This window comes from Homarus americanus, unplaced genomic scaffold (assembly GCF_018991925.1).
Source record: "Homarus americanus isolate GMGI-L3 unplaced genomic scaffold, GMGI_Hamer_2.0 scaffold13802, whole genome shotgun sequence".
Lineage (NCBI taxonomy): Eukaryota > Metazoa > Arthropoda > Malacostraca > Decapoda > Nephropidae > Homarus > Homarus americanus.
In genome coordinates this window covers 45,775-62,139 of record NW_024740460.1, presented here as the reverse complement: position 1 = coordinate 62,139, position 16,365 = coordinate 45,775, and the positions used below count along the sequence as shown (strand labels likewise).

The 16,365-nt window shown below is 44.3% G+C and overlaps 1 protein-coding gene across 3 annotated transcripts in view; it reads left to right on the top strand.

Annotated features, from left to right (window-relative positions):
* Positions 1 to 16,365, top strand: part of LOC121875442 (soluble guanylate cyclase 89Db-like) — a 92,468-nt gene that overhangs the window by 41,859 nt on the left and 34,244 nt on the right. Inside the window, exons 3-4 of one of the 3 annotated variants that reach the window (XM_042379999.1) lie at positions 13,106 to 13,959; positions 14,531 to 14,964. In XM_042379999.1, the coding sequence (XP_042235933.1) occupies positions 14,923 to 14,964 (42 nt within the window). In that variant the 5' untranslated portion in view covers positions 13,106 to 13,959; positions 14,531 to 14,922. The remainder of the gene's footprint in view (positions 1 to 13,105; positions 13,960 to 14,530; positions 14,965 to 16,365) is intronic. The other 2 variants (XM_042379998.1, XM_042380000.1) reach the window with 2 other exon arrangements.

The window sequence follows — 16,365 nt, the reverse complement described above, 5'->3', positions numbered from 1 at the left end:
AGGGAAGAAAAGTATAAAGACAGACAGGAAATAGCGACTGACACATTAAGCAGAAATACAGTACTTAACCTTCACACACACACACACACCTCTGTCCTGTATTACAACGTCAACAGTCAAGACTCTGTTATGTTTGCTCTTTCCTGTTATGTGCAGTCATAACTTTACTTAAGTAATAGTTTGAGGTTAATTGATCCTCGAGGTTTTGTCTGATGAGAAGTCCTTTTGGATGTGTCTTAATTCTTAATATTCTATGTCTCTTGCTTAATCTATGTCTCTTAACTTAATCTATGTCTCTTCTTAATCTATGTCTCTTAGCAATCTGTCTCTTAACAATCTATGTCTCTTAATTGTCTGTAATTTAACTAGCCTATGTTTAACTTAATCTGTCTTAACAATCTATGTTTCTTAGCAATCTATGTCTCTTAATTTAATCTGTGTCTCTTAACTTAATTTATGTCTCTTTAGTTAATCTATGTCTCTTAACTTAATCTGTGTCTCTTAGCTTAATCTATGTCTCTTAACTTAATCTGTGTCTCTTAGCAACCTGTGTTTAACTTAATCTGTCTTAGCAATCTATGTTTCTTAACTAATCTATGTCTCTTAACTTAATCTGTGTCTCTTAACTTAATCTATGTTTCTTAACTTAATCTATGTCTCTTAATTTAATCTATGTCTCTTAACTTAACCTATGTCCTTAGCAATCTGTCTTAATTTAATCTGTGTCTCTTAACTTAATCTATGTCTCTTAGCAATCTATGTCTCTTAATCTGTGTCTCTTAACTTAATCGTGTCTCTTAGCAATCTGTGTCTCTTAGCAATCTGTGTCTCTTAGCAATCTGTGTTCTTAGCAATCTGTGTCTCTTAGCAATCTGTGTACATCTGTCTCTTACAATCTATGTCTCTTAGCAATCTGTCTTACTTAATCTGTGTCTCTTAACAATCTATGTCTCTTAACTTAATCTGTGTCTCTTAGCAATCTATGTCTCTTTAGCAATCTGTGTCTCTTGGCAATCTGTGTCTCTTAACTTAATCTATGTCTCTTAATCTGTCTCTTAACTTAATCTGTGTCTCTTAGCAATCTATGTCTCTTAACTTAATCTGTGTCTCTTAGCATACTATGTCTCTTAACTTAATCTATGTCTCTTAATTTAATCTGTGTCTCTTAGCAATCTGTGTCTCTTAGCAATCTATGTCTCTTAGCAATCTGTGTCTCTTAACTTAGTCTGTCTTAACTTAATCTGTGTCTCTTAACTTAATCTATGTCTCTTTAATCTGTCTTAATCTGTGTCTCTTCATGTTAGCAATCTGTCTCTTAGCAATCTATGTCTCTTAGCAATCTGTGTCTCTTAACTTTCTGTGTCTCTTAACTTAATCTATGTCTCTTAGCAATCTGTGTCTCTTAATCTGTGTCTCTTAGCAATCTGTGTCTCTTAGCAATCTGTGTCTCTTAGCAATCTGTGTCTCTTAACTTGTCTATGTCTCTTAGCAATCTTGTCTTTAGCAATCTTGTCTCTTAATCTGTGTCTCTTAACTTAATCTATGTCTCTTAACTTAATCTGTGTCTCTTAACTTATCTGTGTCTCTTAGCAATCTATGTCTCTTAGCAATCTGTGTCTCTTAACTTAATCTGTCTCTTAGCAATCTATGTCTCTTAGCAATCTGTGTCTCTTAGCAATCTGTGTCTCTTAACTTAATCTATGTCTCTTAGCAATCTGTGTCTCTTAGCAATCTGTGTTCTTAGCAATCTGTGTGTCTCTTAACTTAATCTGTCTTAATCTGTATGTCTCTTAACTTAATCTATGTCTCTTAGCTTAATCTATGTCTCTTAGCAATCTGTGTCTCTTAGCAATCTGTCTTCTTAATCTGTGTCTCTTAGCAATCTGTCTCTTAACTTAATCTGTCTTAGCAATCTGTGTCTCTTCTCTTAACTTAATCTATGTCTCTTAGAATTAATCTGTGTCTCTTAACTTGCAATCTGTGTCTCTTAGCAATCTGTGTCTCTTAACTTAATCTATGTCTCTCTTAGCAATCTGTGTCTCTTAGCAATCTGTGTCTCTTAGCAATCTATGTCTCTTAGCAATCTGTGTCTCTTAACTTGTCTGTGTCTCTTAGCAATCTTGTGTCTCTTAGCTTAATCTGTGTCTCTTAACTTAATCTATGTCTCTTAACTTAATCTGTGTCTCTTGGCAATCTGTAATTTGCTTAATCTATGTCTCTTAGCAATCTGTGTCTCTTAGCAATCTGTCTTAACTTAATCTGTGTCTCTTGCTTAATCTATGTCTCTTGCTTAATCTGTCTTAGCAATCTGTGTCTCTTAGCAATCTGTGTCTCTTAACTTAATCTGTCTTAGCAATCTGTGTCTCTTGTAATCTGTCTCTTAGCAATCTGTCTTAGCAATCTGTCTCTTAACTTAATCTATGTCTCTTAGCTTAATCTGTGTCTCTTGTAATCTGTGTCTCTGCAATCTGTGCCTTGCAATCTGTGTCTCTTGGCAATCTATGTCTCTTAGCAATCTGTGTTTCTTTAGTTAATCTTTGTTTCTTTAGTTAATCTATCTCTTAGCAATCTGTGTCTCTTAGCAATCTGTTATGTCTCTTAGCAATCATCTCTTGCTAATCTGTCTTAGCAATCTGTGTCTCTTAGCAATCTATGTCTCTGCTTAATCTATGTCTCTTAGCAATCTGTGTCTCTTAGCAATCTGTGTCTCTTAGCAATCTGTGTTCTTAACTTGTCTATGTCTCTTAGCAATCTGTGTCTCTTAGCAATCTGTGTCTCTTAACTTAATCTATGTCTCTTAACTTTCTGTGTCTCTTAGCAATCTGTGTCTCTTGCTTGTCTATGTCTCTTAATTATCTGTGTCTCTTAGCAATCTGTGTCTCTTAGCAATCTGTGTCTCTTAACTTAATCTATGTCTGTGCTTAATCTGTGTCTCTTAACTTAATCTATGTCTCTTAGCAATCTATGTCTCTTAGCAATCTGTGTTTCTTTGGTTAATCTATCTCTCTTAGCAATCTATGTCTCTTAGCAATCTGTGTCTCTTGCAATCTGTGTTAACTTAATCTGTGTCTCTTAGCAATCTGTGTCTCTTAGCAATCTGTGTCTCTTAGCAATCTATGTCTCTTAGCATGTCTATGTCTCTTAGCTTAATCTGTGATATCTTAGCAATCTGTGTCTCTTAGCAATCTGTGTCTCTTAACTAATCTATGTCTCTTGCTTAATCTATGTCTCTTAGCAATCTGTTGTCTCTTAGCATCGTAGTCTGTGTCTCTTAGCAATCATGTCTCTTAACCCAATCTGTGTCTCTTGCTAATCTGTGTCTCTTAGCAATCTGTGTCTCTTAACTTAATCTGTGTCTCTTAACTTAATCTATGTCTCTTAACTTAATCTGTGTCTCTTAGCAATCTGTGTCTCTTAGCAATCTGTGTCTCTGCTTAATCTGTGTCTCTTAGCAATCTATGTCTCTTAACTTAATCTGTGTCTCTTAACTATCTGTGTTAGCAATCTATGTCTCTTAGCAATCTGTGTCTCTTAGCAATCTATGTCTCTTAACTTAATCTGTGTCTCTTAGCAATCTGTGTCTCTTAACTTAATCTGTGTCTCTTAGCAATCTATGTCTCTTAACTTAATCTATGTCTCTTGCTTAATCTGTGTTTCTTTGGTTAATCTATGTCTCTTAACAATCTATGTCTCTTAACTTAATCTGTGTCTCTTAACTTAATCTATGTCTCTTAACTTGTCTGTGTCTCTTAGCAATCTATGTCTCTTAACTTAATCTATGTCTCTTAACTTAATCTGTGTCTCTGCTTAATCTATGTCTCTTAGCAATCTGTGTCTCTTAGCAATCTGTGTCTCTTAGCAATCTGTGTCTCTTAGCAATCTGTGTCTCTTAACTTAATCTATGTCTCTTAACTTAATCTGTGTCTCTTAGCAATCTGTGTCTCTTAACTTATCTGTGTCTCTTAGCAATCTATGTCTCTTAGCAATCTATGTCTCTTAGCAATCTGTGTCTCTTGGCAATCTATGTCTCTTTGTCTGTGTCTCTTAGCAATCTATGTCTCTTAGCAATCTGTGTCTCTTAACTTAATCTGTGTCTCTTAGCTAATCTATGTCTCTTAGCAATCTATGTCTCTTAACCCAATCTGTGTCTCTCTTAATCTATGTCTCTTAGCAATCTGTGTCTCTTAGCAATCTATGTCTCTTATCTGTGTCTCTTAGCAATCTGTGTCTCTTAACTTAATCTGTATATTTGCTTAATCTGTGTCTCTTAGCAATCTATGTCTCTTAGCAATCTGTGTCTCTGCTTAATCTATGTCTCTGCTTAATCTGTGTCTCTTAACTTAATCTGTGTCTCTTAACTTAATCTGTGTCTCTTAGCAATCTGTGTCTCTTAGCAATCTGTGTCTCTTAACTAATCTGTGTCTCTTAGCAATCTATGTCTCTTAATTTAATGTGTCTCTTAACTGTCTATGTCTCTTAGCAATCTGTGTCTCTTAGCAATCTGTGTCTCTTAGCAATCTGTGTCTCTTAGCAATCTGTGTCTTAGCAATCTGTGTCTCTTAGCTGTAATCTGTGTATCTCTATTTCGTTTAACTATCTCTCTATCTCCTTTCTCTCCTAGTACTGTTTATCTCCCCTCTGTCGTCCTATCTCTCTCTTTCTCTTTGTCTGACCAGTTCTCTCTCTCTCTCTCTCTCTCTCTCTCTCTCTCTCTCTCTCCTCTCTCTCTCTCTCTCTCCTCTCTCTCTCTCTCTCTCTTTATACAGTACAGCATGACAGAGAGAAGATAGAATGTAGAGATGACCACTAGCCCTTCATCACGCACATAAAAGTAAGCACACACACACACACACACACACACACAGCTACAGATCTTGACCTACTGAAGAAGACCAACGACATCAAAACACTACTTGCTTGACCCTCTGATAAGTTCATTTATCTTGATACTATATGAACTTGGGTACATATTCTGGTTTGGTTTGGTTAGGTTTGGTTTGGTTTGGTTTGGTTTGGAGTTGGGTTTGGTTGGGTTGGTTGGTTTGGTTTGGTTTGGTTTGGTTTGGTTTGGTGGGTTGGGTTGGGTTGGGTTGGGTTGGTTGGGTTGGGTTGGGTTTGGTTAAGGTTACGTTAGATGGGGTTGGGCCCACTGCTGATTTCTTACCTCGCCTCACCCTCGTCACCTCCTCTCCACCTCCCTCACCCCTCCCCACCTCACCCTCCCCTCCCTCCCACCCTCCCTCCTCACCCCTCTCTCCCCTCCTCCCTCCCTCCTCCTCACCTCCCCTCCTCCTCCCACTTCCCTCCTCCTCCTCCCTCACCCTCCTCCTCACCTTCCCCCTCACCTCACCCCTCCCTCCTCACCCCTCCCCCCCACCTCACCCTTACCCCACCTCACCCCTCCCTCCCCACCTCCCTCCCCCTCCCCACCTCACCCCTCCCCCCACCTCACCCCTCCCCACCCCTCCTCCTCGCCCGTGTCACGTCTCACGGATCAAGCACCACTAAGATTACACGGCCGATACCCTCCATTATCTCACACAACGAGGACCTGGGCGTCAAAATTCGAAGCCTTGCGGGTCCTCTGTGAGCAAGGGATGCCACTTAGGACCTGAGAGAGAGGGTTGCCCGAGGATAGCCCGAGGGTTACCTTACTGTCGGGGCCCCACACGATGGATGGGACTCCTCGGTGCCACTGCCGGGTGACTCTGGAGCGATGATATTCCTGTGCATGAAATGGTGTGTGTGTGTGTGTGTGTGTGTGTGTGTGTGTGTGTGTGTGTGTGTGTATGTGTGTGTGTGTGTGTGTGTGTGTGTGTGTGTGTGTGTGTGCGCGTGTGCGTGTGTGTGTGTGCGCGTGTGCGTGTGTGTGTGTGTGTGATGTACAACATGATTGGTGCCGGGCTGAGTGATGTGTGTGACCTTTGTGTTGGCTGGTGACATGAGGGATGATTGATTGGTTAAATGGTGACACCATAGGATGACTGACTGGCTGGTGACGCAGCAATCTCTACCTCTCTCTCTCTCTCTCTCTCTCTCTCTCCTCTCTCTCTCTCTCTCTCTCTCTCCCTCTCTCTCTCTCTCTCATGAAGGGCCCCTCACTTCTCCTCGACAGCTCCTTAAATTTTCACAACCTTAGACATTCCTCTCACTCCCTCTCACTCACACTCTCCCTCTCCTCGACACTCTCCCTCACTCTTCTCATCCACAATCTTCCCCACATTCCCTCTTTATCAGCCCAAAACTTCCTCACTCTTTCCTCCTTTACTCTTTTCCAATAAGCATCTCCCTCCCTCCCTTCCTCCCTCCCTATCTTCCTTTTTCCTCCTTTCGTTACTTTTCTCCACCAAATATCTTCCTCCCTCCCTCCCTCCCTCCCTTTTTCATTTTATTACTTCCCTCCACTAAGCAACTCCCCCCTTCCTTCCTTTCTTCCTTCGTTCCTTCCTTCCTTCCCCTCTCTCTCCATCTAATACTTCCTCTTCTTCTCGTCTCTCCTCTTCCCAACCACAACACTTTGAGAGCACCGCCACGTAAACTAAGCGTCCTCTCTGAAGAACTTAGCTAGACCATGACCTCTATTGTATCTAATTATAGGTCATATATAATTAGTGTCTTGCTAATTAATTATTTCCCGTCATCAATTATATCACAACAACAAATGATAATACGAAAAAAAGTCTGAATAAACTTTGTTTTGTAATCTTAAGCCATCTACCCCCACACACCCCCTACTCCCACACACTCCCTACTCCCACACTCCCTCACACACCCCTATACACACACCTCCCTACACCACACACCCTACTCCCACCCCCTACTCCCCCCACGCTCCCTACTCCCCACACCTCCCTACTCCCCACCCCCTACTCCCCACCTCCCCTACACCCCACACACTCCCTACTCACACACCCCCCTACTCCCCCACGCTCCCCTCCCCCCCACACACTCCCCTACTCCCCCTACTCCCCCACACTCCCTACTCCTACACACTCCCCTCTCCCCACTCCCCTCTCCCCCACCTCTCTCCCACAGTCCCCTCTCCCCCCTCCCCTACTCCCCACCACACACACTCCCTCTCCCCACCTCCTTACTCCTTTACCTCCTCCCCCACCTCCCCTGCTCCCACACAATCCCTACACCCCCCACCTCCTTCTCCCCACTACCTCCCACACACTCTCTCCCCACCTCCCTCCTGCCTCCCCTCTTACCCCTCCCTCCCCCACTCCTTACTCCCCCTCCCTCCCCACCTCCTTCTCCCCACACACTCTGCCTCCCCACACCTCCTCCCCCCAATCCCGCCTCCCCACACTCTCTCCCCCCACCTCCTTACTCCCCACACTCTCTCCCCCCCACCTCCTTGCTCCCCACCTCCCCTCTCCCCACCCTATTCCCCACACTCCCTACTCCCCCACTCCCTACTCCCCTCCCTCTCCCCCACCCACTCCCCTACTCCCCCCACCTCCCCTACTCCCCCACACTCCCCTCCCCCACACTCCCCTACTCCCCTGCTCCCCTCCCCACACTCCCTCCCCACGCTCCCCTGCCCCACACTCCCCTACTCCCCCACACTCCCCTCCTCCCCCACCTCCTTCTCCACTCCCTCTCCCCCTCCCTACTCCCCCACCTCCTTCTCCACACCTCCTTACTCCCTGGACTCATGCTCCCTGCCTCTCCCACTGCCTCCCCTCCCCCTCCCTCCCCTGCCTCCCCTCTCCCCCTCCCTCCCCCTGTCCTTCTCCCCTCACCTCCTTGCTCCTCTGCTCACTACTCCCCACACTCCCTATCTTCCCCACTCCCTCCCTCCTCTCCCCACACACTCCCCTGCTCCCCCACACTCCCCTCCCCTCTCTCCCCTCCCCTCTCCCCCACACTCCCCTCTCCCCCACCTCTCTCCCCCACTCTCTCCCCACACACTCCCCTCTCCCCCTCCCCTCTCCCCACACTCTCTCCCCCACACTCCCTACTCCCCCACACTCCCTACTCCCACACACTCCCTACTCCCACACACTCCCTACTCCCCCACACTCCCTACTCCCACACACTCCCTCAAGTACTACCAGTCTCGTGTCCCTTTGTTCTTTAGTGGGAGTTGTATCACCTGTCAATACGTAATCGAAATTTCTTATTGAATATTATTGTGGACCTTATTTTTGAATGTCTGTCTGTCTGTCTGTCTGTCTTTATATATCCATTGTCTGTATTTCTTTCTTTCTTTCTTTCTTTCTTTCTTTCTTTCTTTCTCAAAACCACATCGAAATCTTCTTCCATCTTCTGGTATTGACAGACGTGATAAAAGTGGTGGTGGTGGTTGTTGAAGTAATGGTGGTGGTAGTGGTGGTTGAGATAGTGGGTGTTGGTGGTGGTGATGTTGGTGGTGTTGATGTTGGTGGTGTTGATGGAGGGAGAGTGTCAGTCAGTCAGTCAGTCGGTCAGTCAGTCAGTCAGTCAGAGAGTCAGTCAGTCAGTCAATCAGGGAGTAGGGCTTGTACGTGACCTTCTCTTCCACCACCTGTGACTCACCTGGATAGATTCACCTGTTGACACCTTAACTAATTAGTACCAAATAGTTGAACTTTAATGCAACATAAACCCGATTTCCTTTCGTTAGACCAGAAACCTATAGAATTCATTCCAGTGGTATAATTCATTCCAGTGGTATAATTCATTCCAGTGGTATAATTCATTCCAGTGGTATAATTCATTCCAGTGGTAAAATTCATTCCAGTGGTATAATTCATTCCAGTGGTATAATTCTTTCCAGTGATATAATTCATTCCAGTGGTATAATTCATTCCAGTGGTATAATTAATTCCAGTGGTATAATTCTGCAGGGAAGGAATACAAATTATCTTCCCTTGACAGATAATGGGTCGCCTGATGATAATAATTGCATGTAGTTGATGACGATGAACCACGAGCCGTTCACTGCATCACAGAGCCAGGGGGGGTAGGACTGCTCTCTCTGTGATCCGCCCGAGGTCTGGTTTAGAGCTTTTGGCAATTAGGAGAGTGATGTTGGCGATCAGTGAAGCTTGTTGCAGACACGCCACACCACCCTGCCTTACCTTCCCCTACCTCCTTCCTTCCCTCCTTCATTCACTCCCCTACCTCTCCTTCCCTCTCTTCCCCTTCCTTCCTTCCTTCCTTCCTTCCTTCCTCCTTGACAATGCACCTACCTCCTTTCTGCTGCTTCGACCACACACACACACACACACACACACACACACACACACACACACACACACACACACACACACACACGAGAAACTCTCCTCTTAATAGCTTTAGACGACAGAATGTATTTAACTGACCCAACTGAACACATAGATAGAGAGTTATAATGTTAATTAATGTTATTTTACCTTAACTGGAGGTGTAGGAATGTATCTAACCTAACCTAACCTAACCTAACCTAACCTAACCTAACCTAACCTAACCTAACCTACCCTAACACGGAGAAGATGGACAAAATGGCGTCTTTATTACGCTGAGACTTTGAGACTTCCTCCTCTTCCTTCCATCTCCTCCTCTTCCTCTCACCTCCTACACCTCCTTCCACCTCTTCCTCCCACCTCACTCATACTCATCCACACCTCACTCATACTCACTCATCCACACCTCACTCATACTCACTCATCCACACCTCACTCATACTCACTCATCCACACCCTATATTCACTCATCCACCCCTCATACTAAGTCTTCCTCACTCATCCACCCTCCATACCCACTCATCCTCACTCATCCGTCTCCACACTCCACTCATCCACCATCCACACCCCACCATCCACACCCCCATCCACTCATCCACCCCCCATATCCACCATCCTCACCTGTCCACACCACTCATCCACACCTCCATCCACCATCCACCCCCACATCCACTCATCCACACCTCCATCCATTTCATCCACACCTCCACTCCACCTCCATCCTCATCCACACACTCATTCATCCACCTCCCATATCCACTCATCCTCACTTTACACCCACTCATCCACACCCTCCACCCACTCATCCTCACTCATCCACACCCTCCACCCACTCCCTTCATCCACACCCTCCATCCACTCATCCACCCCTCATCCAACATCATAGATAAACGGGAGTCTCGGTGCAAATTCGTCGCCATTTTGTCATTTTATCACACGGGAAATATGATGGATGTAATATCGTTTAGAGGGTGTTCTGGCCGGGGGCATTAGGTGAGGTATGGGCTTATAAAGAATTCCTTCACCTCCAGGGAGAGAGGGGTGAGGGGGAAGGGGGGAGGGAGGAGTGGGAGGGGAGGGGAGAGGGAGAGAGAGAGAGAGAGAGTTTCATTCGCATCAGCTGTTAATAGGACATTGACGTCATCCACTTGATAATATTATGCTAATGGTCTTTCCCTGTAGTCAAGGGTGAGGCGGTTCAGGCCAGAGACCTAACCTAGCCTAACCTAACTTAACCTAACCTAACCTAACCTAACCTAACTATATAATGGATAGTGTGGACTTATATAAGGGTCTGTGTGGATAAGGGCCGAGTATAAGGGATCAGGTAGTAAAGGTGTTAGTGGAGGTATTGGCGTCAGGGAAGGTATGTGGCGCCCCTTTGGTGACCGGTTTGCCATAAAGGGATGAGTGGTCTTCAAGGAGGAAGGGGAGGGGGAAGGAGGAGGAGGAGAGGGGAGGGAAGAGGATGAGGGAGGAGGAAAGTGAGGGGAAGGGAAGGGGAAAGAGAGGCAGGAGGAGGAGGAGGAGGAGGAGGAAACGGATGAAGAGGAAGGAAGTGTGTTAAAGGAAATAAGGAAGAAGAATGAAGGAGAATAAGGAGGAAGAGAGGACTTACACGCTTGTATTGCGTACATATCTGCGTCTTTTGCGTACAGTCGGCCACAAGAAGAAGTATACACCTACGGTTCGTGTTTGAGACCTTGTATCTGGTAACACTGTCCTGAACAGATCAGACAAAATTACAAAATAACCTGTAATTTATGTTGTATTCCTACATATATGTTATAAATACATTTGTTGTTATGTTTTACTAGTGTCTTGTGTTTATATTACAAGTAATATATTGTATCCAATGGTGGTAAACTTGTTGCAATCAGGGCCGGATTCAGGAGTGGGCAAAGTGGGCAGCTGCCCAGGGGCCTCCACAATCTGGGGGCCTCCACTTATTACATCTGACCTTGGACTTAAAGAAGCCTATACATGCAATCTTGGACAGAACCATTATTTGAGTAGAGGTTTATCTGATTAATAATGCAAAGAATCATCTCTCTGTAATAACTAATAATATATTCTTTTCTGTGAAGTATCTTGAAAATTTTTGACATGTGCGGTAGTAGCTATATCAGGGCTGGTCGACTTGAAACCACATGAATGACTCCAGTCATGTCTCACTTTTTTGTGTGTGTGTGTGTTGGGAATTTGCACACTATCAATAAAATGTACAGTTAATTAAAAATTTCTCAATGTTCTAATTTCCTCAATATAACGGCACATGGCTTCAAAATTCTCCAAAGAAGTGTTCAAATTTCAACATTTTCCCGGGGGGCTTACAGCGCCCCCCGGAACTCCCGGATGTTTAGGCTCGCTTCACTAGCCACTCTACCCTGGAGAGACCTTCCCACTCATGAGTGGAGTCCCTCAGGGAAGCGTCCTCTCCCCCACCCTATATATTATCTACACAAGTGACACCCCGCCTCCCACTAGAACAGGTAACGAAGATATTATGTATGCAGATGACATCACTCAAATAACAACACATCAAGGAAAATCGCGAGCGTTACAGGCCGAAAACACCAGGCGGGAATTAGAAAGGGTAAATAACTACGAAAAACAATGGAAAATCCAAACCAGTCTCCCGAAATTCACAGTGATACCCTTATGCAGAAGGAAAACCCATCCATTAGTAACCAATAATGCCCAGATAGAATACAAAAGCAGAGGCACCCTCCTGGGCCTACATATATCCACGACAGGTTACTCCCATCATGTCCACAGCAGGAAGGAAAAAGCAAGAAGAGAGCTGAGAAAACTATACCGCTTTAAAGCGCTTCCTGAGAAAATAAAACTCCGCCTGGTGACATCATTTATCACACCGATATTAACTTACCCAGCAATACCTCTTCATACTATGAGCACCACTCAAATATTAAAATTACAGGTGGTCCAAAATGAAGTCCTAAGATTCGTCACAGGTGAAAGATACCCCTTCACCAGAACCAGAGCCGAGATACATAGAGACCTGAGAATGAAACCCATCAACCAGCAGCTGCACACCCTGGCCAACGGAATCTGGCAAAAGATAGAACGATCAGAGCAAGAACTCCTTCAAAGACTCCCACCAGATAACGACAACAACCATACATGGTTCCCAAAAAGTTACCAAATCTCAAAAGGTCCATTACCACCCCGATCTACACGGCCAGGCAATAGACAACCTCCCTAGACCAACATCCGCCAGTAGGGTCGACGGAATATGAAATAAGGCCCTTAAAACACCCATATATGGGACAGGGTAGGCTGTCTAGTGCCTGTACCGGCAGACAATAACTAACCCATGACACAACCCTAACACACTATTAGCTTAGCTAGGCGGTCAGCCCGCCCTCTCTTTCCTCCTCCTAAACTTCTTCAATTTCCGAACTGTAACTTCCTTCCCCCACCTCTAATCTTCTTTCACCCCTTCTTTCTCTACAAAAAAAAAACCTCTTGGGTAGTTATAATGAGGGGGGCCTCCACAAAGAGGCTGCCCATGGGCCTCCACAGGTCTAAATCCGGCACTGGTTGCAGTTATCGTACAGCTCCCTCCTCCTCCCCCACTTTTTCTCTTGCCTTACTTTTTTTTACTGATTTTTGGATTAGTAAAGGAAGGAAGAGGAGTAAATAGAAGAATATAGAAGGAAAAACAGAAAATAGTTAGAGATAACATGTGGGGGAGCTGAGTTTCATCATGCGTCTGGATGCGCAGTTTCAACGTTTCCAGACCATTTTCAGGCCTAACAGCTACTTATTCCTGTGGTCGACTGTACACAGGTAAGATGATAAACAAACATTAATTAAGACAGGTATATTACAGGTAAGATGGTTATTTATATCTTATCTCATTTCAGACTCTGTTACCCACCTCTTGATCTGGCACTCAAGCGGTCATCCAAGACGAGAATTGCAACTCAAGCGGTTACTCATCCCCTGACCTGACACTCAAGTGGTTGCTGAATCCGGCTTTGATACTCAAGCAGTCACCCACAACAGGTATTCTCACTGACTGGTTACTCGCCATGGAACTCACGCTCGAGCGGCGTCACTCATAAAAAACGCCCAATCAGTCACTCGAGCCGTCACTCATTTAGCCGTCACACAAAAATCGTCACTCTGTTGTCACCCAAGAGCCGTCACTCAGGAGTCGTCACTTAAGAGCCGTTACTCAAGAGCCGTCAATCGAAGAGCTGTCACTCGAAGAGCCGTCACTCGAGGAGCCGTCACTCAAGAGTCGTCACTTAAAGCCGTCACTTAAAGCCGTTACTCAAGAGCCGTCACTAAAGAGCCGTTACTCAAGAGCCGTCACTAAAGAGCCGTCACTAAAGAGTCGTCGCTCAAGAGCTGTCAATCGAGAGCCGTCACTAAAGAGCCGTCACTCAATCAAAAGCCACGTTCAAGTCCAATTGTTTAAAGAAAATATTATTAAATAAAATTAAAGACTCAATAAAACGTCGTGAGTAACAGTTCCTCCCCAATCGTTACTCAGAGTCCCGTCCCCAAACATTCTGTCATCTTTGGTAACTCGAGAAAGTAATCCATCGATAATACAGACCGGTAACTCACTTGGTTACTCATTAATGATTCAGTAACTCATGTTGAAGAAGGTGAGAGGCAATGAGTGATAAAGATTGAGAGAGATGACTTCAGATAACTAGATGATGACGTCAACAGCATCAGGCACAAGACATCAGGTGAGAATGTCAAGGTAAGGTCACCTCTGTGTGTGTGTGTGTGTGTGTGTGTGTGTGTGTGTGGTTTGGGTTTAACTCAGGTCCCCCAAGCTAAGTTAAGTAGTGTTTAATTTGATTTACTTCGTCAGGTAGAGTCGGGTAACAGATAGGTGAGTGTGTGTGTGTATACTGTAGGAGGAGAAGGAGGAAGGGGAGGAAGAGGGGGATGAGGAAGAGGAGGAGGGTGCTAGGTCAGTTGGTTGTGACTCACCCGACAACAGTTGATGCTTTCTGAATGGTGGAAATTGGGGTCCAACTCTTCATTTACACGGTACGTCTCTTTCTTTTCAGTCACCCCCTCTACTCTCTCTCTCTCTCTCTCTCTCTCAACCCCTGCTCTTCCTCTCCTCCTTTCATCTTTGTATCCTATTACCTTCTCTTCCTCTCTCCACGTTTCACTCTCTCCTTGCTAGTTCTTCGTCTCCTTATTTTCCTTCACCTCACTCACTCACTCACTCACTCACTGAATCTCGAAGCGCAGAGTCAGGTTGAACCATCATTAAATATTCTGAAAGGAACAAATCACTTACTTCTTTTTCCTTTCAGATAACTTCACGTTCAACTGAAGAAACCCAAAGTCCCGAACGTCTGTGGCATTACCTCCCACACCTCTGTAAACTGTGAGGAGGAGGTAGAGGGGAAAATCTTCAATAGTTACCCCTTAAATATTAACCAAAGAAAACCTCTGCTCGTGACACGTGATGGTGTGTCTTGACCTTGATAGCTGTTAAAGCACGTTAGTGATAAGAACAACAGCTGTGACGCTTAAAAAGATAAATAGAGTAAAAGATAAACATCAAATTGAAATGGACGACGAATAATTGATGACATTTTGAAGGTGTCAGTTTCATCATTGCTTCTACGAGCGGAAGCAACGACAACAACAGCTTCAACAGTAACAACATCAACAGCAGCAGTAACAGCAACAGGACGCCAAAATGTATGGGATGCTGCTTGAGAGTGTTATGTACTTCGGCAGAGTAAGTAGCTACTGTATTCTGTGTGTGTGTGTGTGTGTGTGTGTGTGTGTGTGTGTGTGTGTGTGTGTGTGTGTGTGTTTGAATTGAATTGAATTGAAACAGTTTATTTAGCCAGAAAAACACAGATACAGAGTAGATAATAATAACAATATTAACATGGCTGAGCCAGTTGAGAACCTGAGCTGCACCTGATATATACTATACATTTATCTCAAGGAAGTATTATGTAACATTTAGTATCATCTGGAATAGTACAATAGCATGGTGGTAATAAGAACGTCTCATAATGTTACCACGGTTATCACTTCAATATTTATTTATTTTATTTATATATTTACTTATTGTTTTTTTTATTATAAGTATATACATAAATTACAGTGGAATTGAAAAACATAAGTATAATGGGGGAGCAGTACAACCTGGGATGTACAGTAATAAGGTTGAACAAGAGGACAGAGCTGTCAGGATTATGTCTAGTTGGCAATTATGTTTATTGCAATGGTAATTACTTATTTATTTGCATGATAATTACCGATAAAACGGTTTTGATGGTGCAATAACAGCAGGTACTGTAAATATAGTAAGTGTTACAAGAAGTATTAATACTTAGACAATAGATATTTTTTTAGAGATGATTTAAAGGAAGGGAGGGTAGTCTTTGCTCGGATGGGTGGGGGTAAGTTGTTCCACACCTTCACACCTGATATTTTATGGAGGTCTGGGACTGAGAGGAGCGCATGGGGGGTGGTCTTAGTAGCTCTGGGTGCCTTAAGTTGTATCTCTGATTATTCCGGAGCTGGAAATAATTATTGTCAAGCAAGTGATTGATAGATTTGTAAACAAAGAGGGCACAGCAGTAGGTGTTAATATCCTCGAATTTAAAAATTTTCAATATAGCAAATTTCTCGTTTGTGTGATGTTTTTTTCAAGTAGGTCATTGTCCGTACAACTCTCCTTTGTGCAGTAACCAGAGATCGTGTTTTTGAAGAGCCAGAGGCCCCCATAGTGTGTGATAGTGTATCAGGTGTTGGTAAACAAGATCATGATAGATTTCTTTCATTGCTGTGAGAGTGAGTGACTGTCGAGTGTGATACATGATACCGCACTGTTTATGGCTGTGAATGGCTTGTATGTGGTTTTTCCAGTTAAGTTTATTCAGCTTTAGGGTATACTTACATTATAAGGATCCCTGAATACCCACCCCCTGCCCTCTCCCGTTCCCTCTCTCCTTCTGCCGTCTCCTCTTACCTCCCTTCCCCTCCCTTCCCGCTCTGCCCCTCCCTTCCCCTCCCGCCCTGCCCCTCCCCTCCCGCCCTCACACCCTCCACCCCGTCCATTCCCGCCTCCACTCCTGCCCACCTCCTGCCCTCAGCCTCTCCCGCCCTCTACAAACACTGGCAG